This window comes from Scomber scombrus, chromosome 2, assembly GCF_963691925.1.
Source record: "Scomber scombrus chromosome 2, fScoSco1.1, whole genome shotgun sequence".
Classification (NCBI taxonomy): Eukaryota; Metazoa; Chordata; class Actinopteri; order Scombriformes; family Scombridae; genus Scomber; species Scomber scombrus.
The window spans coordinates 32,656,252-32,683,738 of record NC_084971.1 but is presented as its reverse complement, the minus strand read 5'-3'; the positions used below and the strand labels follow the sequence as shown (position 1 = coordinate 32,683,738).

Below are 27,487 nucleotides of genomic sequence, written 5' to 3'. Positions count from 1 at the left end.
CTTGGCTGACTCGCTCTCTCTCAGGTCAGAGATTCTCAGAGTGGAGCGTCCTCTCTCTGTTTCAAGGAGCTGAACACGACCTGCATACTGGGAGTCTTTACTAAGGTCCTCAGGCTGTGATGGATTCTGCCACTGATGACTACGATCAGGACTGAACCAGAATGATGATGTGATAGATTCATAACTGCTGTATGTGCAGGAAATGTCCACTGATGAGCCTCTGAAGGCACAGATGCTTCTGTCAGTGTAAATCACTCTGTTGCAGGATTGACCACGGACACCTGAAAAATAATATTGAAAGTCAGCACTGAGTCCTTCATTGTGTGCGTGTGTTTCACAAGAGTTTCTCTAATAGGAAGGATAAAACATTTCTAAACTGTTAAAACTACATATTTCTCTGCAGTAACACAGAGCAGGCTGTATTGTATTGATACTGACAACAGTAGAGCTCAATGAAAAAAACATGGTGCCAATAACAAGTGAGACAGTGGTTTCACTCATGCTAGAAATACATGAAGTCATTTTACAGTTTTTTTTTTTTTTATAAAAGACTCCACAAGATGCTGTTATGTTAGTGGAAGACTGTGAAGAAAACTCACAAACTGAAGGAGAGGGGAAATCCTCATATCCTGTAACAGCACAGGAATAGCTGTCTCCATCATTGACATTGGCTGAATAAGAAGAAAATGTTTCTCCACTAATTTTCTGTCCATTGTTGTACCAGATGAAGGAAGAACGATCAGGTAGACGACAACTGCTGCTGTGACACTTCAGCTCTGCTGAGGAAGGATTGATTGTTGATGGGATCACCTGCACCTGGAGATCTGGATCTGTTTAGAAAAAACAGAAACAGAGGATGTTATCCAACATTTAAAAGCCTGTGCAATGACTAATTTATTTCCTGACATCCAATAACTGTGCAGCGTTTCCTTAGCGACTGTCTCCGCTCTGCCCTTAACGACGCTGATGTATAGTCGTGACATCACAACCGTACGAAAGTCCAAACGGCTCATTTTCATGGACTGAGCATCTTGATACTTTCACAGTATTTCACCTACTAAGAAGCAATGAAAATCTCTCTTTTCATTATTTCTCCTTTAAAAGATCCAAAACTACAGAGCAGCGCTGCCTTTTTATCAGGAATTTACACATTCAAAATATGCTTCAAGAAAAGAAATGTAATTTATGTTCGTACACACAAACATTCACAGTAACATTTCCAAGATGTTAACCATTTAAAATTCATTAAATTAAGTCTTACTATTAAAATGTTACCTGTGACAGTCAAAGTGACTCCAGATGAACTAGTATATTTCCCTCCTGGTTGGTTTGTTGTGAACCTGAACTTGTACTCAGCTGAGTCTCTCTCTCTCAGGTCTGTGATTCTCAGAGTGCAGTCGTTCTTATCACAGTGATACTGCACACGACCTGCGTACTCTGAGTCTGTTCTCAGATCCACAGGTTCATAATTACTCCCTTTAAACCAGAATGTTTCATCAACTGCAGTATCAACATGATTTATCCTGGATGGGTATCTGTAGGTGCAGTGTATGTCCACTGTTGATCCTTTTATGGCACAGATGTGAGTAGAAGTGTAAGTCACTCCCCAGTGATTCTGACCCTGTACCACTGTAACAGAGCACATCAGAAACCATAATCAGATTCATAACAAGTTAAGCATCAGTGAATAAAACAAAGTGGATCATGGCACCAATATGATTTTATCTGCAGTCGTTGTCATTCAAAGCTCCTCATTCTGCATCAGTCTAACTAGAACTGAACTGGAATACAGTATTTTATAATAACCCCTCATCCAAACTAAGTGTTGAAATATAATCAACAGCAGACCATTGATTTGTCAAATGATTTATAGGACACTGCACGGTATAAAAGTTAAACTATTAAATATAGTTACGGTTAGTTAGTTACTACGGTAGGAAAATATGAGACATTTGTGTTTTAACATCTTTCACTAAGAAGTTATTGACGTGTTCATCATTCTTAAAGCTGCAGTTTGTAGTTTTGAGAAAAAAGTGGACTTAGCCAGAAAATGTGAACGAGTACACCCCCCCTTCCTCTTTGCTGCGCTGCAGCCATACGTAGCATCCGTGACATCACCCATTGGTTTGTGGACTGCTGTTTGGAAGCCAATAGTTTCGGATCTGGGCAGCGCCATCTTGAAAATTTCCGGTGCATGCCGAGAAAAATAAAAACTTCTTCTTCTTATATGGTCATCAGGAGGAGCAAGAGGGCGGAGCAGGGGGGGTTGCAAGGGCTGGATCTACCAAAGTCTACACTGGCAAACTGGTTATGCTAACCAAGTTAGCTGTTACGACTAACTATAACCACAAAACTCAAGAGAAAACTGTCGGTGTGAAACATGTTCACGGCTATTTCCTGCAGTCTATCTGTCCGCGCTCCTGAACCTGTGAATCAATCAACCTGTGAATCACCACGTAGACACGCCCCAATGCATACCCTGCTTTATCGTCAAATATAAAATCAGGGAGGCCAACATTTCACTAATGAACATCATACTGCATTGAAGAAGGCTTTAAACTAGCGATTGAGACCATAAACACATTTTGAAAACGTTTACTGAGGTTAGAAATCAAGTGAGAAGTTGGTGAATTCTCCATTGACTTGTAAAGAGACGGAAGTCCTTTTGACACCAAGACCCCCTGGTGGCCTTTTGATAGAATGCAGTTTTAAATTACTTCCGCGTTGGCCTCATTTCAGGGGACTGGAACTCCCCGCCTGGCTGCAGCTCTGCCTTCAAAGCCCCTCCCCACAGATGAAACTGCCGTGCACGCTGCACGCACGTGAAGGCTCATCCCCACAGTATGAGAGGAAGCATGTTTAACCAGTGAGAGCACGCGCTGCACGGGGGAGGAGCGCAGCACTTTTTAAAGTATCGGCTCTTTTGACTCCCAAACGGCTCTTCATTTAGTATCACTCAGAGCGTTCTATGTTAGCCTGATTTAACAATTATGAATGGTTTGTGTATTGGTAAGCAAGTTTTCATTCAGTGTTTTCATAAAACCCTTATTTGTATGCATGTTTTTCATTACAAAAAAAATACAGTTACTTTTGTTTAACATTTTAATCAAACCTTTATAAACACCTGAAAAACCTTGAACTGAACACAGAACAACTGAACACATTGACATGCTTGCACTTAAATCCTTCTCCGTCTCTCTCTGCTGTGTGTATCTGGCCTGTACCACTACACTCGCTGTCTTTGGAGCGTATGCCCCACTTCCTTTTTTCACATAATGGTATGATCATAGTCTGTCCTCGCATGTGATTGGCCGAATGGTGTGCCCATCAAAATAAACTCCCGCCCCTGCTTCAGCCAAACAGACTGCTGAGCAGGAGGCTGAAGATTCGGCTCTCTCCGACAGACATCGGCTCTTCTCGTTCAGTACAGCCGCGGGAGTTTATTTTGATGCAGACACATCTTTAATTTTTTTTTATCATTTTGCTTTCACTTAACAGCTATAATTTACACAGGCATGAACAGAAGTGGATGTTTGTTATTCATCATAATGCATCACACATCAAACCAACAAAAGTGCTGATCTGAGATATTTTTCATTTACTTTCTTAAAATGACTTCATGCTGCTCTGAATAAGTGTGCTAAATGTCCTACAATGTAAATGTAGATATACAGTACCTGACACAGAGAGAAGGAAGACAAAAAATCCTCTGGCTGCTGCTGTTAAACTCATAGCTGCTCCTCTCATCTCTCTGTGAGGCTTCAGAGACAATAAAATACATCAAATAATGTTAACAACATGTAATAGTTATAAATTATATCAGTAAACTGTTCTACTTACAGCAGAGAAGGGCGTTGTCTGTTAAGATACTCGTCGTCTGTGATCTGTGAGCAGAAGTGGGATATCAGGCTTAAATTAAATGCGTACATTTCCTTCCTCTTTCTTATTAATATGAATATGCATGAGGAGCCAAGTGACAGTATAAGCGTATGTGACAAGCAAGTTTTCCTGTTCTCTAGAGACTTATTGTGATCTTTGCTATATTGAGAATAAGAGATCAGTCTTCTGTGCTTCTGGTAATTTAAAGAGAAATAATTCATTTTTGAATTTTAACCTTTCAGTTTGTTTGTGTCTAAAGAAAACATGTGATGTATGTGTCAGATGTGTGACAGTTGGTTTGATGCATCTCCTCACACTTCTAGTGCATGTTGAGACACTGAATACACCACCATGAGTTCAAAGAGATGTAGTGCATCAGTATGAGAAGTAAGAAGCTGAGCACAGTGTTTATTGTAAGTATTAAGAAACAAGTAAAAAGCAGTGCATTCTCAGAGATCTATGTGTAAATTAGATCACAAAATGTTTTACATCTACAGTTGTAAACTCACTCATTCACAATCATTCTGACTGTAACACAGAGCACATCAGAAATCAGTTCTTCTGCTGTGTGAAGATGCTCTCTGTAGTAGTCTCTTTGACTCTCTGCAACACTGAAGCTTCACCACTAGAGGGCAGTGAAACATCACAGATACTGAATCACAACCCTGAGACAACATTTTACCATCCATCACTGGTTGTTTACACATTTAAAGTTACTTTCAGTACTTTTCACTTTTTATGTTTGAGTTGCATCTTAATATGTTTACACTTGACATTAAATTCATTAATCATGACAGTTAGAGGTTCAGTTTCAGAAGCATTGATTGTTCACATTGGTGACCTTGTTGTACAGTAGTTAAACAAACTCTCACAGTCGAGGTGTCTAAGTATGAAAATGATTCAGTCAGTGATCTACAGCTGTCACTAACAAATATGGACTGTTATACTGAAAAAGCTTCATACTCAGTAAACTGCCACATATTCTGCTTCACTGACCCCAAAGAGTTTAAATGCACTGAAAAGAGGATAAACAGATAACATGACAATTAAGGTCTTCTTCAATACAAACTGTGTCTGTGCATCTTCATTTTAGCAATATCCCAAATCATAATAAACTATGACGGTTTCCTCTTAAACTAGAGGGTAAGTGAGAAATAAATGGCCACAAAAGAACAGATTTAAAGAAAAGAGTAAAATTTGATTTGTCTTCATATCTGGTAAATACATTCAGATCCTGAAAAATAAACATAAAAACTATGTATAGCTGAAACTTTCTGCACACTGTCGCCCTCTGCAGCAGTGAAAGGGAACTGAAATCATGTTTCCAACTACGGAGATGTCGGGGAAGCTGGCTGTTTATTGTATATCAGCCACTGCAACACCTGGATAATGTGACATTCAGCAAAGTGTGATAAAACTGAGATTATGTTTGATGTGTGAAAATATACAGTAAACTGCACAAGAAGCCAATCAGGATTCATCAATAGTGATTAATTACAGTATGTACACATTTAAAATAACAGTTTGCATTGCAGCTCTAATCCTAAATATCTGTAATATAACTAAAAGTAAGCTTGCATTAGTTCAGACGGAACACTCAGTAAATTATAAATCAGTTGAGTCACACACACCACCTGATATTCAACTGATCTAAACAATCAATCATGTTTGACACATCGACATGATTCAGTTCAAGCTGCCATCAGCACATTCTTCTCAAAGCTTCTGCTACATGCTGTTACTGACTGTCTGTGCTGCTCACTTCTACCTGCAGCTGCTGCTGAAAACTGAACATGAAAACGTCCACATGGTCCTCTACAGCCTCTCTCTCCACTGTCATATTTCACTGTTGTACTACTTTCTGTTTCCATCAGGTGAGTCCAGCCTCTGGTTCAACTGCATCAGAACAAAAGATGAGATGATTTAGATGAGGTAGATCTCATAACTGTAACTATGAATCAGATGTCAGCCTGTTTTTTACCTTTCAGGAGGCTCCAACCTGACTGGATTTTACTTCAGGTTTTCGTCTGTCTCTGCTCCAGTGTTGACCCGCAAATCTGAGACTCATACACAGCACAAGGGTCCAACTGATGGGGAGAGATGACAATATGAGACTCAAAAAGCATCATTTGTGCAATCTGCATAATAATGCTTCAGACTTAATTCTGTGCTGAGATATTTCCTAAGGTCTAACCAGAAAGCTGTTTTAAACATTTTTTTTAATTCACTTAATGATTTCATGTTGATAATATAATGTGTTGTAGTACATTTATAAGTCAAATAAATATAACTGTACTTTTGGTTAAGTTCTGTCAATAAGGTTTCTCTCTCTCACCTTTATAGTCTCTACAAGTTGATTCAGTTCAGTGTTGGAGCGCAGAGTTTTCTTCTTCCTGGAATGAATCCAACAAAAACGAGAAATATTTAACATTTAACAAAATAAAAATTTACTTAAAAACGAAGATAAATGAAAAGATGTTTTCTTTATTGTTTTACCTCATCCACAGAAACAAGAGAAGGAGAGGAATCAGTATCAGGACCACCAAAGTCAACCCGATGACGATCATTATAAATACTGATTTCCCTAAAAATTTGGGACCAACAGAAAGAAGATACACCTCTTCAATAGGTGAAGACCTCTTGTGCTGTCTGCGTGTATGTGTGTGTGTGTAACTTACCTTTCACAACAGTCAGATGTAAGGTGGAGTTATGACGTCCTCTTCTGTTATGGGCTTCACAGGAATAATTCCCACTGTGTTCAGGTCTGACATCAGTGATGGTGAAGATCTGTCCTGATGCTTTAGGTGAGTCTTCATTCTCCTTGTACCAGGTGTAATTAGCTGCTGGGTTAGCATCACTGCTACAGGTCAAATTCACTGAACTGCCCTCCACTATCTCAGCAGAGGGACTAACTGACACAGAAGGAAGCTTTGGAGCATCTGGAGGAAACATTTATGGAGATGCATCTCATTAATATTATTATGTATAATGTTAGAGGATTATTTCTGTTGTGTACATGTGTAGATGCCTTTAATGTTATTAAGCATCTTACAAATGATTATGGTTTTGCATGTTTTATTTGAAAAATTTGACAAATTGATGCCTGCCATTCCTTTAAACCGCCAGCAGGAGGTGTCAAAGTTTTATACAACAAACACACCAAAAAAATAAAATGAAACTACTGACGTGGGGTAATATTTTGAGAAAAAAAGGTGTTTTATTCTTTCAAGCAATCAAAAAGAAAAAGACAATCGGTTTGCTACGACGGCATATTAGGGTCATATGTGAAGAATAAAAAATTGGCCTGGAGGTGGTGCTGTAATATTTTGAGAAAAAAACTCTAAAAACACTAAAAGATGATTAGTTAAAGAATTTCAAAACATTTTGTGACTGTCAGTCAAATAAAAGACTATTTTTCCAGTCATCTATTTCGTCATTGAAGTCATCTCATTTTCTCTTGTTCTCGTGAACGCAATATCGTGTCGTAACGCTCGTCTCGTGAGCTGAGTGTATCATCACACCCCTAAAAGCTGTGTAGTTGTTTTGTACTTACACTGGACATCAATGAATAGAAATGAAGAGTTGATCTTTCCATATTTATTCTCAGACTTGCAGGAGTACATCCCTCTGTCCTCAGAGCTGATAGAGGTAAAATGAAAATGTCTTTCTGGCCTTTGAAGCAGTGTTTGGTTGTTCTTGTACCAGGTGTAATTAGCTGCTGGGTTAGCATCACTGATACATGTCAGAGTCACTGAACTGCCCTCCACTATCTCAGCAGAGGGACTCACTGACACAGAGGGAAGCTTTGGAGCATCTAGAGGAAATATATCAGTATGAATTAACAATAAAATGAGGAATGTTTGCATTAGTACAACACAATGAACTGAAGCTGATCAGTGAACTACAGCAGCAGACTGAATGTGAAGCAGTCAGAGCTGAAGAAAGGAGACATGATCAAACCAATCAAATCAAATATTTTCCAGTTTTTTAACAAGGTTGAGGAGATTCACAGCTGTATGTTGCTTTCTAAATAGACTATTTTACTCACATTTCACATCAATAAAGATGTATTCAGATGTCCTCTTCCCCAGCTGGTTCTCAGCTGTACAGTAATACTCTCCAGAGTCAGAGGACTGGATGGAGCTGAAGACAAACTGTGGTTCTTTACTGAGAGGTTGAAGGTCTGGATTTACATTCTTCTTGTACCAAGTGTAATTAGCTGCTGGGTTAGCATCACTGCTACAGGTCAGAGTCACTGAACTGCCCTCAATGATTTCACCAGAGGGACTCATTGACACAGAGGGAAGCTTTGGAGAATCTGGAGGAGGAAACATTGATGGAGATTTATCACATTCATATTATTATGTACAATGTTAAAGGATTATTGAGTTGAGTGTATCGTCACACCCCTAGAATCCACCCTTGGCCCAAAAGATGTGTAGTTATTCTGTATTTTGAAAAAAACTAGACCACACATTTGTTACTTCTAGACTGCATTATTGTAATTCATTATTATCAGGCTGCCCTAACAAGTCTCTATAGACTCTCCAACTGGTCCAGAATGCAGCTATACGCGTACTGACAAATCTAGAAAAAGAGAGATCATATAACCCCATTTTAGCTTCACTGCATTGGCTTCCTGTAAAATCCAGAATAGAATTTAAAATCTTTCTCCTCACTTTCAAAGCTCTTAATGGTCAGGCGCCATCATATCTTAAAGAGCTCATAGTATCTTATGTACCTACTAGAACGCTTCGCTCCCAGCACACAGGCTTACTTGTGGTTCCTAGTATCTCTAAAAGTAGAATGGGAGGCAGAGCCTTCAGTTATCAGGCTCCTTTCCTGTGGAACCATCTCCCAGATTGGGTCCGGGGCGCAGAAACCCTTTCTACGTTTAACAGTGGGCTCAAGACTTTCCTTTTTGATTAAGCGTATAGTTAGGGCTGGCCAGGCTTGTCCTGGACCAGATCCTAGTTTATGCTGCTATAGGCTTAAACTGCTGGGTGACTTCCATGATGCACTGAGCTCTTTTCTCCTCCTCCCTCTCTCTCTATCCATCAATCTATATCCATTTACATTCACACACTATAAATGCATTTACTAACTCAAAGTTCTTCATGGAGTTCTCTGTGCTTTCTCATCTCACAGGTAATCCGGGCCTGTAGACGTCGGGATGACAGATTCCAGTCCCGGACCTACTAACTTCAATGTTGATTTTCAATGTGCGTCTCTCTCCTATCCTTTCTCTCTCTCCTCTCTACCCCAACCGATCGAGGCAGATGGCCGCCCACTTTGACCCTGGTTCTGCCTGAGGTTTCTTCCTGTTAAAAGGGAGTTTTTCCTTGCCACTGTTGACAAGTGCTTGCTCATGTTGGAATGTTGGGTCTCTTTAAATTAAACTTAAAGAGTACGGTTAAGACCTGCTCTATGTGTTGAGTGCCTTGAGATGACTTTTGTTGTGATTTAGCACTATATGAATAAAAATGGATTGATTGATACTTACACTGGACATCAATGAATAGAAATGAAGAGTTGATCTGTCCATATTTATTCTCAGACTTGCAGTAGTAGATCCGTCTGTCCTCAGAGCTGATAGAGGTAAAATGAAAATGTCTCTCTGACCTTTGAAGCAGTGTTTGGTTCTCCTTGTACCAGGTGTAATTAGCTGCTGGGTTAGCATCACTGCTACAGGTCAGAGTCACTGAACTGCCCTCCACTATCTCAACAGAGGGACTCACTGACACAGAAGGAAGCTTTGGAGCATCTGGAGGAAATATATCAGATGAATTAACAATAAAATGAGGAATGGTTGCATTAGTTCAACATGATGAACTAAAGCTGCGCAGTGAACTACAGCAGCAGACTGAATGTGAAGCAGGCAGAGCTGAAGAAAGCAGACATGATCAAACCAATCAAATCAAATATTTACCAGTTTTTTAACAAGGTTGAGGAGATTAAAGTCTGTGTAAAGTAAGAATAAATATGTGTTCTGAGTTTGACATACCACTGAAGAGTGTGTTGTTAACCACCCTGCCAAATTTGAATTATTAGACAAATCGCCAAATATATGAAATTAGGCTTTAAAGTTGTGTAAAAATCAACCTTTTTCTCTGCTCCCAAACGCTGTGGGAGTGCCCTCCGAGTCCGCTGAAACCCCGCCCCCTACCAAGTGTCACCTGTCAATCAAAGTCACCACCTCTACCAGAAACATGGACGCTAGGTCTGAGAGCTTTCTGCTGCTAACTCAGCTGCTAGCTCGGCGGTTAACTCGGCAGCTAGCTCGGTGGCTAGCTCGGCGGTTAACTTGGCGGCTAACTCAGCTAACTGGCTAACTGTAGACTGTAGTAGTAGTAGTAGTGTGCGCTGAATGTATTTATACCTCTACAGCAGCAGGGGCGGGTTTATGCTAAACACCGCTGGGTTACGTAACACAGCGGTGATTTTCAGACCCGCCCGTAAATCCAGACACAGAAATCTTGAAACACAGTTTGTGAAGCCTAGCTCCACAATTCAAATCTAAATGGTTGAAATGCTTTTTACACCTTTTTTAGAAATACATTAATGACCTATTTAATGTGTTAAGAAGAAAATGTTTGAATTCACTTTACACGGTCTTTAACAGTTGTATGTTGCTTTCTAAATAGACTGTTTTACTCACATTTCACATCAATAAAGATGTGTTCAGATGTCTTCTTCCCCAGCTGGTTCTCAGCTGTACAGTAATACTCTCCAGAGTCAGAGGACTGGATGAAGCTGAAGACAAGCTGTGGTTCTTTACTGAGAGGTTGAACGTCTGGATTTACATTCTTCTTGTACCAAGTGTATTTAGCTGCTGGGTTAGCATCACTGTTACAGGTAAGAGTCACTGAACTGCCCTCAATGATTTCAGCAGAGGGAGTCACTGACACAGAGGGAAGCTTTGGAGCATCTGAAGGAGATATATTAATATGAATTAACAATAAAATGAGGAAGGGTTACATTAGTAAGAAAGCAGAAATTATCAAGACAAATCTCTCCCAGTTTTGTTTAAACAAGGTTGCGGAGATTGTCAGTTGTATATTGCTTTCTAAATAAACTGTTCCACTCACATTTCACATCAATAAAGATGTATTCAGATGTCTTCTTGCCCAGCTGGTTCTCAGCTGTACAGTAATACTCTCCAGGGTCAGAGGACTGGATGGAGCTGAAGACAAACTGTGGTTCTTTACTGAAAGGTTGAAGGTCTGGATTTACATTCTTCTTGCACCAGGTGTAATTAGCTGCTGGGTTAGCATCACTGCTACAGGTCAGAGTCACTGAACTGCCCTCAATGATTTCACCAGAGGGACTCACTGACACAGAGGGAAGCTTTGGAGAATCTGGAGGAGGAAACATTTATGGAGATTCATCTCACTAATATTATTATGTATAATGTTAGAGGATTATTTCTGTTGTGTACATGTGTGGATGCCTTTAATGTTATTAAGCATCTTCCAAATTATTATGGTTTTGCATGTATAATTGAAACTTCTGACAAATTGATGTCTGCCATTCTTTTGAACCGCCAGCAGGAGGTGTCTAAGTTTTATATAACAAACTAATTTTTTCAGGAATAATAATGATTGTTGTTGCTGTGCATGGTCACATGACCAGCATTGTCTCTGCTTTCCTAGAAAAATAGAGAAGTTGGTTGAATGTCCTCTTTGCTTCAAATCATGAAACTCCAAACAGCTTGTGAATCCACTAGGGATGTGACGAGATCTCAGGAGATTAAACATGACAATATTTTTCGTTTAGGGGAAAGTTGTCTCGCAAAGCAGTATTCAGCTGCAAACAGAATAAGTGGCGGATTTACATATTGGCATCTTGCAGAGGGCGGCACTGAGCATACACACCAAGAAAAAAAAAAATTACTGACCTGGAGGACGTGGGGTAATATTTCTAGAGAAAAAAACTCAGAATTTCTGGGAATAAATCTGTAAATTTATGGGGAAAAAAACTTGTATATTCTCTGACAGCACAAAGTCACAAATGCACAAGAAATAAAAGTCGAAAAAAAATGTGTTTTATTCTTTTAGCCAATCAAAAAAAAAAAGACGATCGGTTTTCTACAACAGTGCATTAGGGTCATATGTGGGGGGGGGGGGGGGAGGTAATATTTTGAGAAAAAAACGTAGATATTCTCTAACATATAAAGTCGCAAGTTTGCGACAAATGGACTCACAAATGTATGAGGCATACAATGTCTTTTCAAAGACTGGATGCTTAGAATGATATGTTGACTCTTGGCTAAGATAACAAGTATCTCCTTATTGCTAAACCCAAGTGAAAAGTACAATTTGATCAGTTCTTCCACAGCAGGCATAATGCACGACAAGCCATGACTCTCCAGTGTTGCAAAGTGAGGCGATGTGATTGCTTGACAGAATAAAACCTCTGCTTTTTCGAGTTTCATATATGTAAAAAAAAAACTGACCTGGAGACGTGGGGGGTAATATTTCCAGAAAAAAACTCAGAATTTCTGAGATTAAAGGCGGGGGGGGGGGCGTTTACAGTGTTTGCATACTGTATATGATAATTCATACTTAGAAAGTTGAACTCAAGTGACATTCATTAAAAGATGATTGTTTTAAACATTTCAAAATGCAGCTGCATTATCTTACACTTTGTGATTTTCAGTCAAGTACAAGACTATTTTTCCAGTCATATATTTCGTCATTGAAGTTTTCTTGAAAATAGTGTTAAAATCTCATCTCCTCTCATTCTCGTGAACCCAATATCGTGTATCGTCTCGTCTCGTGAGCTGAGTGTATCGTCACACCCCTAGAATCCACCCTTGGCCCAAAAGATGTGTAGTTGTTTTGTATTTTGAAAAAAACTAGACCACACATTTGTTACTTCTAGACTGCATTATTGTAATTCATTATTATCAGGCTGCCCTAACAAGTCTCTAAAGACTCTCCAACTGGTCCAGAATGTAGCTGCACGCGTACTGAAAAAAAGTAGAAAGAGAGATCATATAACCCCATTTTAGCTTCACTGCATTGGCTTCCTGTAAAATCCAGAATAGAATTTAAAATCTTTCTCCTCACTTTCAAAGCTCTCAATGGTCAGGCTCCATCATATCTTAAAGAGCTCATAGTACCTTATGTACCTACTAGAACACTTCGCTCCCAGCACACAGGCTTACTTGTGGTTCCTAGTATCTCTAAAAGTAGAATGGGAGGAAGAACCTTCAGTTATCAGGCTCCTTTCCTGTGGAACCATCTCCCAGATTGGGTCCAGGGGGGCAGAAACCCTTTCTACGTTTTACAGTAGGCTCAAGACTTTCCTTTTTGATAAAGCTTATAGTTAGGGCTGGTCAGGCTTGTCCTGGAGTTGTGTTGAGTGCCTTGAGATTACTTTTGTTGTGATTTGGCACTATATAAATAAAAATGGATTGATTGATACTTACACTGGACATCAATAAGTAGAAATGAAGAGTTGATCAGTCCATATTTATTCTCAGACTTGCAGTAGTAGATCCCTCTGTCCTCAGAGCTGATAGAGGTGAAATGAAAATGTCTCTCTGACCTTTGAAGCAGTGTTTGGTTCTCCTTGTACCAGGTATAATTAGCTGCTGGGTTAGCATCACTGATACATGTCAGAGTCACTGAACTGCCCTCCACTATCTCAGCAGAGGGACTCACTGACACAGAAGGAAGCTTTGGAGCATCTAGAGGAAATATATCAGTATGAATTAACAATAAAATGAGGAATGGTTGCATTAGTACAACATGATGAACTGAAGCTGCTCAGTGAACTACAGCAGCAGACTGAATATGAAGAAGGCAGAGACATGATCAAACCAATCAAATCAAATATTTACCAGTTTTTTAACAAGGTTGAGGAGATTTACGGTTGTGTGTTTTTTTCCGAACAGACTGTTTTACTCACATTTCACATCAATAAAGATGTATTCAGATGTCCTCTTTCCCAGTCGGTTCTCAGCTGTACAGTAATACTCTCCAGAGTCAGAGGACTGGATGGAGCTGAAGACAAGCTGTGGTTCTTTACTGAGTGGTTGAAGGTCTGGATTTACATTCTTCTTGTACCAGGTGTATTTAGCTGCTGGGTTAGCATCACTGCTACAGGTCAGAGTCACTGAACTGCCCTCAATGATTTCACCAGAGGGACTCACTGACACAGAGGAAAGCTGTGGAGCATCTGAAGGAGATATATTAATATCAATTGACAATAAAATGAGGAAGGGTTACATTAGTAAGAAAGTCGAAACGATCAGACAAATGTCTCCAAGTTTTGTTTTAACAAGATTGAGGAGATTAAATGCTGTATGTTGATTTCCAAATAGTCTGTTTTACTCACATTTCACATCAATAAAGATGTATTCAGATGTTTTCTTCCCCAGCTGGTTGTCAGCTGTACAGTAATATTCTCCACAGTCAGAGGACTGGATGGAGCTGAAGACAAACTGTGGTTCTTTACTGAGAGGTTGAAGGTCTGGATTTACATTCTTCTTGTACCAGGTGTATTTAGCTGCTGGGTTAGCATCACTGCTACACATCAGAGTCACTGAACTGCCCTCAATGATTTCACCAGAGGGACTCACTGACACAGAGGGAAGCTTTGGAGCATCTGGAGAAGGAAACATTTATGGAGATTTATCACATTCATATTATTATGTATAATGTTAAAGGATTCTTTCTGTTGTGTACATGTGTAGATGCCTTTAATGTTATTAAGCATATTCCAAATATTATGGTTTGCATGTTTCATTTGAAAATTCTGACAAATTGATGTCTGCCATTCTTTTGAACCGGCAACAGGAGGTGTCAAAGTTTTATATATCAAACTCATTTTAGTCCTTCCCTCTCGGATAATAATGATGTCAGTCTACTGCATGTTGAACCTGTAGCTTTCTAAAGCTTAAATGTTCTTGCCATCACGCAGTTAGTAAACCTGACTGTTGTTGCTGTGTATGGTCACATGACCAGCTTTGTCTTTGCTTTCCTAGAATCTAGCTATCATGAAACTTGAAGCAACTTGTGAATCCACTCTTGGCCTTAAAGATGTGTAGTTGTTTTGTACTTACACTGGACATCAATGAATAGAAATGAAGAGTTAATCTTTCCATATTTATTCTCAGACTTGCAGTAGTACATCCCTCTGTCCTCAGAACTGATGGAGGTGAATTGAAAATGTCCCTCTGACCTTTGAAGCAGTGTTTGGTTGTTCTTGTACCAGGTGTAATTAGCTGCTGGGTTAGCATCACTGATACATGTCAGAGTCACTGAACTGCCCTCCACTATCTCAGCAGAGGGACTCACTGACACAGAGGGAAGCTTTGGAGCATCTGGAGGAAATATATCAATATGACTTAACAATAAAATGAGGAATGGTTGCATTAGTACAACATGATGAACTGGAGCTGCTCAGTGAACTACAGCAGCAGACTGAATGTGAAGCAGGCAGAGCTGAAGAAAAAGACGTGATCAAACCAATCAAATCAAATATTTTCCAGTTTTTTAACGAGGTTCATGAGATTAACAGTTGTATGTTGCTTTCTAAATAGACAGTTTTACTCACATTTCACATCAATAAAGATGTATTCAGATGTTTTCTTCCCCAGCTGGTTGTCAGCTGTACAGTAATATTCTCCAGAGTCAGAGGACTGGATGGAGCTGAAGACAAGCTGTGGTTCTTTACTGAGAGGTTGAAGGTCTGGATTTACATTCTTCTTGTACCAGGTGTATTTAGCTGCTGGGTTAGCATCACTGCTACACATCAGAGTCACTGAACTGCCATTAACTATCTCAGCAGATGGACTCACTGACACAGAGGGAAGCTTTGGAGCATCTGGAGAAGGAAACATTGATGGAGATTTATCACATTCATATTATTATGTAAAATGTTAAAGGATTCTTTCTGTTGTGTACATGTGTAGATGCCTTTAATGTTATTAAGCATATTCCAAATATTATGGTTTTGCATGTTTCATTTGAAAATTCTGACAAATTGATGTCTGCCATTCTTTTGAACCGCCAACAGGAGGTGTCAAAGTTTCATATAACAAACTCATTTTAGTCCTTCCCTCTCGGATAATAATGATGTCAGTCTACGCATGTTGAACCTGTAGCTTTCTAAAGCTTAAATGTTCTTGCCATCACGCAGTTAGTAAACCTGACTGTTGTTGCTGTGTATGGTCACATGACCAGCTTTGTCTTTGCTTTCCTAGAATCTAGCTATCATGAAACTTGAAACAACTTGTGAATCCACTCTTGGCCTTAAAGATGTGTAGATATGTTGTACTTACACTGGACATCAATGAATAGAAATGAAGAGTTAATCTGTCCATATTTATTCTCAGACTTGCAGTAGTACATCCCTCTGTCCTCAGAACTGATGGAGGTGAAATGAAAATGTCCCTCTGACCTTTGAAGCAGTGTTTGGTTGTTCTTGTACCAGGTGTAATTAGCTGCTGGGTAAGCATCACTGATACATGTCAGAGTCACTGAATTGCCCTCCACTATCTCAGCAGAGGGACTCACTGACACAGAGGGAAGCTTTGGAGCATCTGGAGGAATATATCAATATGACTTAACAATAAAATGAGGAATGGTGGCATTAGTACAACATGATGAACTGAAGCTGCTCAGTGAACTACAGCAGCAGACTGAATGTGAAGCAGTCAGAGCTGAAGAAAAAGACGTGATCAAACCAATCAAATCAAATATTTTCCAGTTTTTTAACGAGGTTCATGAGATTAACAGTTGTATGTTGCTTTCTAAATAGACAGTTTTACTCACATTTCACATCAATAAAGATGTATTCAGATGTTTTCTTCCCCAGCTGGTTGTCAGCTGTACAGTAATATTCTCCAGAGTCAGAGGACTGGATGGAGCTGAAGACAAGCTGTGGTTCTTTACTGAGAGGTTGAAGGTCTGGATTTACATTCTTCTTGTACCAGGTGTATTTAGCTGCTGGGTTAGCATCACTGCTACACATCAGAGTCACTGAACTGCCATTAACTATCTCAGCAGATGGACTCACTGACACAGAGGGAAGCTTTGGAGCATCTGGAGAAGGAAACATTGATGGAGATTTATCACATTCATATTATTATGTAAAATGTTAAAGGATTCTTTCTGTTGTGTACATGTGTAGATGCCTTTAATGTTATTAAGCATATTCCAAATATTATGGTTTTGCATGTTTCATTTGAAAATTCTGACAAATTGATGTCTGCCATTCTTTTGAACCGCCAACAGGAGGTGTCAAAGTTTCATATAACAAACTCATTTTAGTCCTTCCCTCTCGGATAATAATGATGTCAGTCTACGCATGTTGAACCTGTAGCTTTCTAAAGCTTAAATGTTCTTGCCATCACGCAGTTAGTAAACCTGACTGTTGTTGCTGTGTATGGTCACATGACCAGCTTTGTCTTTGCTTTCCTAGAATCTAGCTATCATGAAACTTGAAACAACTTGTGAATCCACTCTTGGCCTTAAAGATGTGTAGATATTTTGTACTTACACTGGACATCAATGAATAGAAATGAAGAGTTAATCTGTCCATATTTATTCTCAGACTTGCAGTAGTACATCCCTCTGTCCTCAGAACTGATGGAGGTGAAATGAAAATGTCCCTCTGACCTTTGAAGCAGTGTTTGGTTGTTCTTGTACCAGGTGTAATTAGCTGCTGGGTAAGCATCACTGATACATGTCAGAGTCACTGAATTGCCCTCCACTATCTCAGCAGAGGGACTCACTGACACAGAGGGAAGCTTTGGAGCATCTGGAGGAATATATCAATATGACTTAACAATAAAATGAGGAATGGTGGCATTAGTACAACATGATGAACTGAAGCTGCTCAGTGAACTACAGCAGTAGACTGAATGTGAAGCAGTCAGAGCTGAAGAAAGAAGACGTGATCAAACCAATCAAATCAAATATTTTCCAGTTTTTTAACGAGGTTCATGAGATTAACAGTTGTATGTTGCTTTCTAAATAGACTGTTTTACTCACATTTCACATCAATAAAGATGTATTCAGATGTCTTCTTCCCCAGCTGGTTCTCAGCTGTACAGTAATACTCTCCAGAGTCAGAGGACTGGATGGAGCTGAAGACAAACTTTGGTTCTTTACTGAGAGGTTGAAGGTCTGGATTTACATTCTTCTTGTACCAGGTGTATTTAGCTGCTGGGTTAGCATCACTGCTACAGGTCAGATTCACTAAACTGCCCTCAATGATTTCGACAGAGGGACTCACTGACACAGACGGAAACTTTGGAGCATCTGGAGGAGATATTAATATATATCAATTGACAATAAAATGAGGAAGGGTTACATTAGTAAGAAAGTCGAAACGATCAGACAAATTTCTCCCAGTTTTGGTTTAACAAGGTTAAGCAGATTAACTGCTGAATGTTGCTTTCTAAATAAACTGTTTCACTCACATTTCACATCAATAAAGATGTATTCAGATGTCTTCATCCCCAGCTGGTTCTCAGCTGTACAGTAATACTCTCCAGAGTCAGAGGACTGGATGGAGCTGAAGACAAGCTGTGGTTCTTTACTGAGAGGTTGAAGCTCTGGATTTACATTTTTCTTGTACCAGTTGTATTTAGCTGCTGGGTTAGCATCACTGCTACAGGTCAGAGTCACTGAACTTCCCTCAATGATTTCAGCAGGGGGGCTCACTGACACAGAGGGAAGCTTTGGAGCATCTGAAGGAGAAAACATAGTTGGTCAACAGTGGAATAACTGACACAATGTAAGAAGCAATTGTTTGATAGAAAGTGAGGAGTGAAAGTTGATTCCCTCGTTGCTGCTCATATTAAAATCAACTGTCTGTTACCTTGGATACGTTTTGACATTGTGTTAGTGTCATAGTTAACATACAGAGTGAGAAATGCATTATAAAGACAGCAGTGATCCCCCCATTTTTTAAATTTCACAGTGAGACTGAAGATATTATAAATCAAGTTGTTAAGCACTCCTCCCTGAGCTACTACCTAATCGTGGTGGAGGGGTTTGCGTGTCCCAAAGACCCCAGGAGCTCTGTTGACGGGGGCTTTTATGGCCCTGGTAGGGTCTCCCATGGAAAACAGGTCCAGGGGGAGGGACTAGACAAAGGGTAGCTCAAAAGACCCCTTATGATGATGTCGATAAATGGTCTTCCGTGTCCCTCGCCCGGACGTGGGTTACCGGGCCCCCCCCCCTGGAGCCAGGCCTGGGGGTGGGACTCGGTGGCGAGCGGCTGGTGGCCGGGCCTTTGCCCATGGGGCACCGAATAGGGGACCCCCCCTCCCACAGACTCACCACCAGTGGGAGGGGCCAAAGGGGTCGGGTGCGCTGTGAGCTGGGCGGCAGCCGAAGGCGGGGACCTTGGCAGTCCGACCCTCGGCTGCAGAAGCTAGCTCTAGGGACGTGGAACGTCATCTCTATGGTGGGGAAGGAGCCTGAGCTGGTGTGCGAGGTTGAGAAGTTCCGGCTAGATATAGTCAGCCTCACTTCGACGCATAGCAAAGGCTCTGGAACCAGTCTTCTCGAGAGGGGTTGGATTCTCTTCCACTGGAGTTGCCACTGGTGAGAGGCGCCGGGCAGGGGTGGCAATACTTATTGCCCCCTGAATTGGTGCCTGTATGTTGGAGTTCACCCCGGTAGACGAGAGGGTAGCCTCCCTCCGCCTTCAGGTGGGGTGACGGATCCTGACTGTTGTTTGTGCCTATGTTCCAAACAGCAATTCAGAGTATCCACCCTTTCTGGACTCCTTGGAGGGGGGGCTGGAAAGTACTCCCTCGTTCTGCTGGGGGATTTCAACGCTCAAGTTAGCAGCGACAGTGAGACCTGGAGGGGTGTGACTGGGATGAACGGCCACCCCGATCTGAACCCGAGTGGTGTTATGTAATTGGACTTCTGTGCTCGTCACAGATTGTCTATAACGAACACCATGTTCAAGCATAAGGGTGTCCATATGTGCACTTGGCACCAGGACACCCTAGGCTGCAGTTCGATGATTGACTTTGTAGTCGTGTCGTCGGACTTGCGGCCGCATGTCTTGGACACTCGGGTGAAGAGAGGGGCGGAGCTGTCAACTGATCACCACCTGGTGGTGAGTTGGCTACGATGGTGGGGGAGGATGCTGGTCAGACCCAAACGTATTGTGAGGGTCTGTTGGTAACTTCTGGCAGAGTCTCCTGTCAGAGAGAGTTTCAACTCCCACCTCCGGGAGAGCTTTAACCGTGTACCGGGGGAGGCGGGGGACATTGCGTCCGAGTAGGCCATGCTCCGAGCCTCCATTGTTAAGGCGGCCGACCGGAGCTGAGGCCGCAAGGTGGTCGGTGCCTGCCATGGCGGCAATCCCTGAACCCGCTGGTGGACACCGGCGGTGAGGGATGCCGTCAAGCTGAAGAAGGAGTCCTAAAGGACCTTATTAGGCCGTGGGACTCCGGAGGCAGCAGGCAGGTTTCGGGTCCTCGGTGGCAGGGCCCCGGGGGAGGATGAGATCCGCCCCGAGTTCCTTAAGGCCCTGAATGTTGTGGGCCTGTCATGGTTGACACGACTCTGCAGCATCGCGTGGACATCGGGGGCAGTGCACCTGGATTGGCAGACTGGAGTGGTGGTCCCTCTTTTTAAGAAGGGGGACCGGAGGGTGTGTTCCAACTATAGGGGATCACACTCCTCAGCCTCCCTGGTAAGGTCTATTCGGGGGTGCTGGAGAGGAGGGTCCGTCGGATAGTCGAACCTCGGATTCAGGAGGAGCAGTTTGGCTTTCGTCCAGGCCGTGGAACTGTGGACCAGCTCTACACCCTCTGCAGGATCCTTGAGGGTGCATGGGACTTTGCCCAACCAGTCCACATGAGTTTTATGGACTTGGAGAAGGCATTCGAACGTGTCCCTCGAGGAGTCCTGTGGGGAGTTCTCCGGGAGTACGGGGTATCGGACCCTCTGATACGGGCCGTCCTTTCCCTGTATGACCGTAGTCAGAGCTTGGTCCGCATTGCCGGTAATAAGTCAGACATGTTTCCGGTGAGGGTTGGACTCCGCCAGGGCTGCCCTTTGTCACCGATCCTGTTCATAATTTTTATGGACAGGATTTCTAGGCGCAGTCAGGGCGTTGAGGGGGTCCGGTTTGGTGACCTCAGGATTGGGTCACTGCATTTTGCGGATGATGTGGTCCTGTTGGCTTCATCAGACAGTGACCTCCAACTCTCACTGGATCGGTTCGCCGCCGAGTGTGAAGCTGCCGGGATGAAAATCAGCACCTCCAAATCCGAGTCCATGGTCCTCAACCGGAAAAGGGTGGAGTGCACTCTCCGGGTCGGGGATGAGATCCTGCCCCAAGTGGAGGAGTTCAAGTACCCCGGGGTGTTGTTCACGAGTGAGGGAAGGATGGAGCGTGAGATCGACAGGCGGATCGGTGCGGCTTCTGCAGTAATGCGGACTCTGCACAGATCCGTTGTGGTGAAGAGAGAGCTGAGCCGAAAGGCAAAGCTCTCAATTTACCAGTCGACCTTCGTTCGTACCCTCACCTATGGTCATAAACTTTGGGTAGTGACTGAAAGAACAAGATCGCGGGTACAAGCGGCCGAAATGAGCTTCCTCCGCTCTCCCTTAGAGATAGGGTGAGGAGCTTGGTCATCCGGGAGGAGCTCGGAGTAGACCCGCTGCTCCTCCGCGTTGAGAGGAGCCAGATGAGGTGGCTCAGGCATTTAGTTAGGATGCCTCCCAGACGCCTCCCTGGTGAGGTGTTCAGGGCACGTCCCACCGGTAGGAGACCCCGGGGAAGACCCAGGACACGCTGGAGAGACTATTTCTCTCGGCTGGCCTGGGAACGCCTCGGGATCCCCCGGGTAGAGCTGGACGAAGTGACTTGGGAGAGGGAAGTCTGGGTTTCCCTGCTTAGGCTGCTGCCCCCACGACCCGACCCCAGATAAGCGGAAGAAGACGGTACGGTACGGTAAGTTGTTAAGCACCTGGTAAAAGAGTTTCTCTAATAGGAAGGATAAGTATTTCTAAACTGTTAAAACTACATACAGTATTTCTTTGCAGTAACACAGAGCAGGTTGTATTGTATTGATACTGGAAAAAGTATAACTCGAAGAGACAAACATGGTGTCAATAACAAGTGGGGTCACTCATACTAGAAATACATGAAGTCATTGTACAGTCATTTAGATAAAAGGCTTCACAAGATGCTGTTATGTTAGTGGAAGACTGTGAAGAAAACTCACAAACTGAAGGAGAGGGGAAATCGTCATATCCTGTAACAGCACAGGAATAGCTGTCTGTATGATTGACACTGGTTGAATAAGAAGAAGATGTTTCTCCACCAATTTTCTGTCCATTGTTGTACCAGATGAAAAAAGAACCGTCAGGTAGACAACTGCTGCTGTGACACTTCAGCTCAGCTGAGGAAGGATTAATTGTTGATGGGATCACCTGCACCTGGAGATCTGGATATGTTAAGAAAAAGAACAGAAATGTAATGTATATTCATGCACACACAAACATTCACTGTGACACTTCAAAGATATTAACCATTTCAAATTCAAGTAAGACTTTCCATGAAAATGTTACCTGTGACAGTCAAAGTGACTCCAGGTGAAGCAGTATATTTCCCTCCTGGTTGGTTTGTTGTGAACCTGAACTTGTACTCAGCTGAGTCTCTTTCTCTCAGGTCTGTGATTGTAAGAGAGCAGTTCTTCTTATCACAGTGATACTGCACACGATCTGCGTACTCTGAGTCTGTTCTCAGATCCACAGGTTTATTATTACTCCCTTTAGTAAACCACAGTATTTTATCAACTGCAGTATTAACATTACTTATCCTGGATGGGTAACTGTAGGTGCAGTTTATGTCCACTGTTGATCCTTTTAAGGCACAGATCTGAGTAGAAGTGTAAGTCACTCCCCAGTCATCCTGAGCCTGTACCACTGTAACACAGAGAACATCAGTAAACCACAATGAGATTTATACATAAAGCTGCAAGCAGCGATGAATGGGCCCTCGCTCACCTGCCCCAAAGCAGCGGAATGTGCCGTACGTGCATGTCGGTGCATGCCGCAGTTGCGGGAACACAGTGGGCACATAGACGTCTTGGCACCTGGGCTTTTATTGACCAATGTGTGATGGGGCTAACTAACACTGCCCGTGTCCGCTATGTGGCGCTAGAGATCACCCACGAATTATATGTCATGTTGTAGTGTGCGATGTGGAGAACACACTCTGTAAATGTGTTTGTCATATGAGGCTGACTTCCTGTGTCCAGTAGGTGGCGCTATAGATATGACACAGTATTGATGCATAGATATGTTCAGGGCGGGACCCTCACCATGTGTAGACCAAATTTGGTGTAGATCATACAATGTCTGTAGGAGTTATAAAGACTTCCTGATTAATGGCGAAGCATCCAAATTGTCCGTGCTGCCACGCCCACCAGGAATAAGTAATCAAAAAGATTTTGATAACTTTTCATCTCCAATGTCTCAAGATGTTCCTGAGGGAATTTGAAGTCGGTCTGATTAAATCTCTAGGAGTTCATTTAAGTACAAGACGTGGAAATGGGGAAAGATCGCAACTGTGAATCAAAATAGCTGACTTCCTGTTTTACTTAGGGTATGGGTCCAAGAGACTTTTTTGTGGGTTTTAACATGTTATATATGTGTACCAAATATCGTTTTTGTAAGTCAATCTGGGGCAAGGGGCTCAATTTTCTTTTCATGTGCCTAGGGGGCGCTGTAGAGCCATTTTGCAACACACATTTTTGCGAACCATGCAATATCAAATTTTTCACAGAGTGAAAAGCGTGCTAAGTTCAATGAGTTTTGGTGTATGTTTCGGCCGCCATGAATATGTTTGATTAGTGCAAATACTAATAATAATTCCAACAAATTCAATACAGCTTTCGCACTATAGTGCTCGGGCCCAAACAAGTTAAGAATCAGTGAATAAAACAAAGTGGATCATGGCACCAATATGATTTTATCTGCAGTAATGTGATTCAAAGATCCTCGTTGTGCATCAATCTAACTAGAACCGACCTGGGTGAACACAGGCATAGAAAAGTCCAAAGATGTTTATGAATAATTAATTTACAGTACAAAAAATATTTCAGATGGTGTTTACAGTTAATCTCTCTGCACTGAGACAGAACATGGTACAGTCTGAAGGTGCAGTGAAGGAACAAGAATGTATTGAAGCTGTGAACATTAATGTGGTTTTACTGAACAGGATGAAAAAAAGAAACTGAATCATTAGAGAGTCTGTGCTTGTCTTCTTCAGTTTCATTTCTTTGGTTAAGTTTCTGCTCAGCTAAATGAGAAAACGAGAAAGAAATGCAGAACATGAAGTGTGTGAAACTACTGAGAGTGACTAAAATAAAATAGATGTCAATGCATTTTCACAGAAAAGGGAAACTGTTATAGTTGTAAAAGCTAAAAAAGTTGTCCAGTGTGCATAAATTAATGAATGGGTTTTAAACATCATGATAAGATGAAATTCTCATTACATTGTTGTACCATCATAGAACTATGAATATATTCAAATCCATGTACAGAAATTAGTGCTGTCAAATTTAACGGATTAATAACGCAAATTCATTTTAACGCACATTCTGTTTGACACTTTTTCCTGGCCTGTAGTTTAGAAATGAGGAAGGCATGCAGCAGTAAAGTTAAGGTCTTATGACGGCAAATTTGGCTCAAGTTATTCACATTACGGAGTACGTTAAGTCTAAAATACCAGTTACTGGCCAGGCAGCTGATACAGACACTTCCTCCTGCTCAACAAAGGGATATATGTGTGTGCGTGCGTGTGTGTGTGTGTGTGTGGGGGTGAGAGAGAGCGAGAAAAGACTGTGTGTCGTTTTAAGTTTGATTGTTTTAGTTTTGTTTAGTAATGAAATAGTAGAAATGTAAATAATTATATTTTACAGATGTTATGTTCAGATGTCCTCTTCCCCAGCTGGTTGTCAGCTGTACAGTAATACTCTCCAGAGTCAGAGGACTGGATGGAGCTGAAGACAAGCTGTGGTTCTTTACTGAGAGGTTGAAGGTCTGGATTTACATTCTTCTTGTACCAGGTGTATTTAGCTGCTGGGTTAGCATCACTGCTACAGGTCAGAGTCACTGAATTGCCCTTAATGATTTCATCAAAGGGACTCACTGACACAGAGGGAAGCTTTGGAGCATCTGGAGGAGAAAACATAGTTGGTCAACAGTGGAATAACTGACACAATGTAAGAAGCAAATGTTTGACACAAAGTAAGGAGTGAAAGTTGATTCCCTCGTTGCTGCTCATATTAAAATCAACTGTCTGTTACCTTGGAAACATTTTGACAGTGTTGTTAGTGACATAGTTAACATACAGAGTGTGAAATGCATTATAAAGACGGCAGTGATCCCCCCATTGTTTAATTTTCACAGTGAGACTGAAAATATTATAAATCAAGTTGTTAAGCACCTGGTAAAAGAGTTTCTCTAATAGGCAGGATAAAACATTTCTAAACTGTTAAAACTACATATTTCTCTGCAGTAACACAGAGCAGGTTGTATTGTATTGATATTGACAACAGTAGAGCTCAATGAGAAAAACATGTTGCCAATAACAAGTGAGGCAGTGGGGTCACTCATACTAGAAATACATGAAGTCATTGTACAGTACTTTAGATAAAAGATTCCACAAGATGCTGTTATGTTAGTGGAAGACTGTGAAGAAAACTCACAAACTGAAGGAGAGGGGAAATCCTCATATCCTGTAACAGCACAGGAATAGCTGTCTGTATGATTGACATTGGCTGAATAAGAAGAAGATGTTTCTCCACTCATTTTCTGTCCATTGTTGTACCAGATGAAGGAAGAACCGTCAGGTACACAACTGCTGCTGTGACACTTCAGCTCTACTGAGGAAGGATTGATTGTTGATGGGATCACCTGCACCTGGAGATCTGGATATGTGAAGAAAGAACAGAAATGTTATTTATGTTCATACACACAAACATTCACTGTGACACTTCAAAGATATTAACCATTTAAAATTCAAGTAAGACTTTCCATGAAAATGTTACCTGTTATAGTCAAAGTGACTCCAGGTGAAGCAGTATATTTCCCTCCTGGTTGGTTTGTTGTGAACCTGAACTTGTACTCAGCTGAGTCTCTCTCTATCAGGTCTGTGATTGTAAGAGAGCAGTTCTTCTTATCACAGTGATACTGCACACGATCTGCATAATCTGAGTCTGTTCTCAGATCCACAGGTTCATAATTACTCAGTTTAATATACCAGAATGTTTTATCAACTGTAGTATCAACATTATTTATCCTGGATGGGTATCTGTAGTTGCAGCTTATGTCCACTGTTGATCCTTTTATGGCACAGATCTGAGTAGAAGTATAAGTCACTCCCCAGTAATCCTGAACCTGTACCACTGTAACACAGATCACATCAGAAACCACAATCACATTTATAACAAGTTAAGAATCAGTGAATAAGACAAAGTGGATCATGGCACCAATATGATCTTCAGTTGTTGTCATTCAAAGCTCCTCATTGTGTATCAATCTATAATAGGTTTCAATGCATTTTCACAGAAGAGGGAAACTGAGTAATTGTTTAGAACAGCTAAAAACAGTTGTCCGGTTCCACAGTACAATGTGTAGAAATTAATGAATGGGTTTTAAACATCATGATAAGATGAAATTCTCATTACATTGTTGTACCATCATAGAACTAGGAATATATTCAAATGCATGTATAGAAATTACGGCTGCCAAATACAACACGTTGATAATGCAAATTCATTGTAACGCCGTTATTGTTTTTTAACACACGTTCTGTTTGACACTTGTCCTGGCCTGTAGTTTGGAAATAAGGAAGCCATGCAGCAGTAACGTTAGGGTCTTATGAACGGCAAATTCAGCTCCAAGGCCCTGCTAGATGTTCTATCTACAAGACCAAAGCTATTTACATTACGTTTTGTTTAGTAATGAAATAGTAGAAATGTAAATAATTATATTTTACAGATGTTATGTTCAGATGTCCTCTTCCCCAGCTGGTTCTCAGCTGTACAGTAATACTCTCCAGAGCCAGAGGACTGGATGGAGCTGAAGACAAGCTGTGGTTCTTTACTGAGAGGTTGAAGGTCTGGATTTACATTCTTCTTGTACCAGGTATATTTAGCTGCTGGGTTAGCATCACTGCTACAGGTCAGAGTCACTGAACTGCCCTCAATGATTTCAGCAGAGGGACTCACTGACAAAGATGGAATCTTTGGAGCATCTGGAGGAGGAAACATAGTTGGTCAACAGTGGAATAACTGACACAATGTAAGAAGCAAATGTTTGACACAAAGTGAGGAGTGAAAGTTGATTCCCTCGTTGCTGCTCATTAAAATTAACTGTCTGTTACCTTGGATACATTTTGACGTTGTGTCAGTGACATACTTAACATACGGAGTGTGAAATGCATTATAAAGACAGCAGTGATCCCCCCATTTTTTAATTTTCAGTGAGACTGAAAATATTATAAATCAAGTTGTTAAGCACCTGGTAAAAGAGTTTCTCTAATAGGCAGGATAAAATATTTCTAAACTGTTAAAACTACATATTTCTCTGCAGTAACACAGAGC

The 27,487-nt window shown here is 41.4% G+C and overlaps 1 protein-coding gene across 1 annotated transcript in view; it reads right to left on the bottom strand.

The window, feature by feature from the left end:
* Positions 1-5,050: 5,050 nt before the first annotated feature.
* The window catches only part of LOC133986917 (B-cell receptor CD22-like), a 29,485-nt gene continuing 7,048 nt past the window's right edge, over positions 5,051-27,487 (bottom strand). Inside the window, exons 3-10 of the mRNA XM_062426350.1 lie at positions 18,317-18,586; positions 17,392-17,652; positions 13,795-14,064; positions 6,558-6,818; positions 6,376-6,463; positions 6,215-6,272; positions 5,861-5,966; positions 5,051-5,775 (exon numbers count right to left, since the gene is read on the bottom strand). Coding sequence (XP_062282334.1) covers positions 5,895-5,966; positions 6,215-6,272; positions 6,376-6,463; positions 6,558-6,818; positions 13,795-14,064; positions 17,392-17,652; positions 18,317-18,586 — 1,280 coding nt within the window. The 3' untranslated portion in view covers positions 5,051-5,775; positions 5,861-5,894. The remainder of the gene's footprint in view (positions 5,776-5,860; positions 5,967-6,214; positions 6,273-6,375; positions 6,464-6,557; positions 6,819-13,794; positions 14,065-17,391; positions 17,653-18,316; positions 18,587-27,487) is intronic.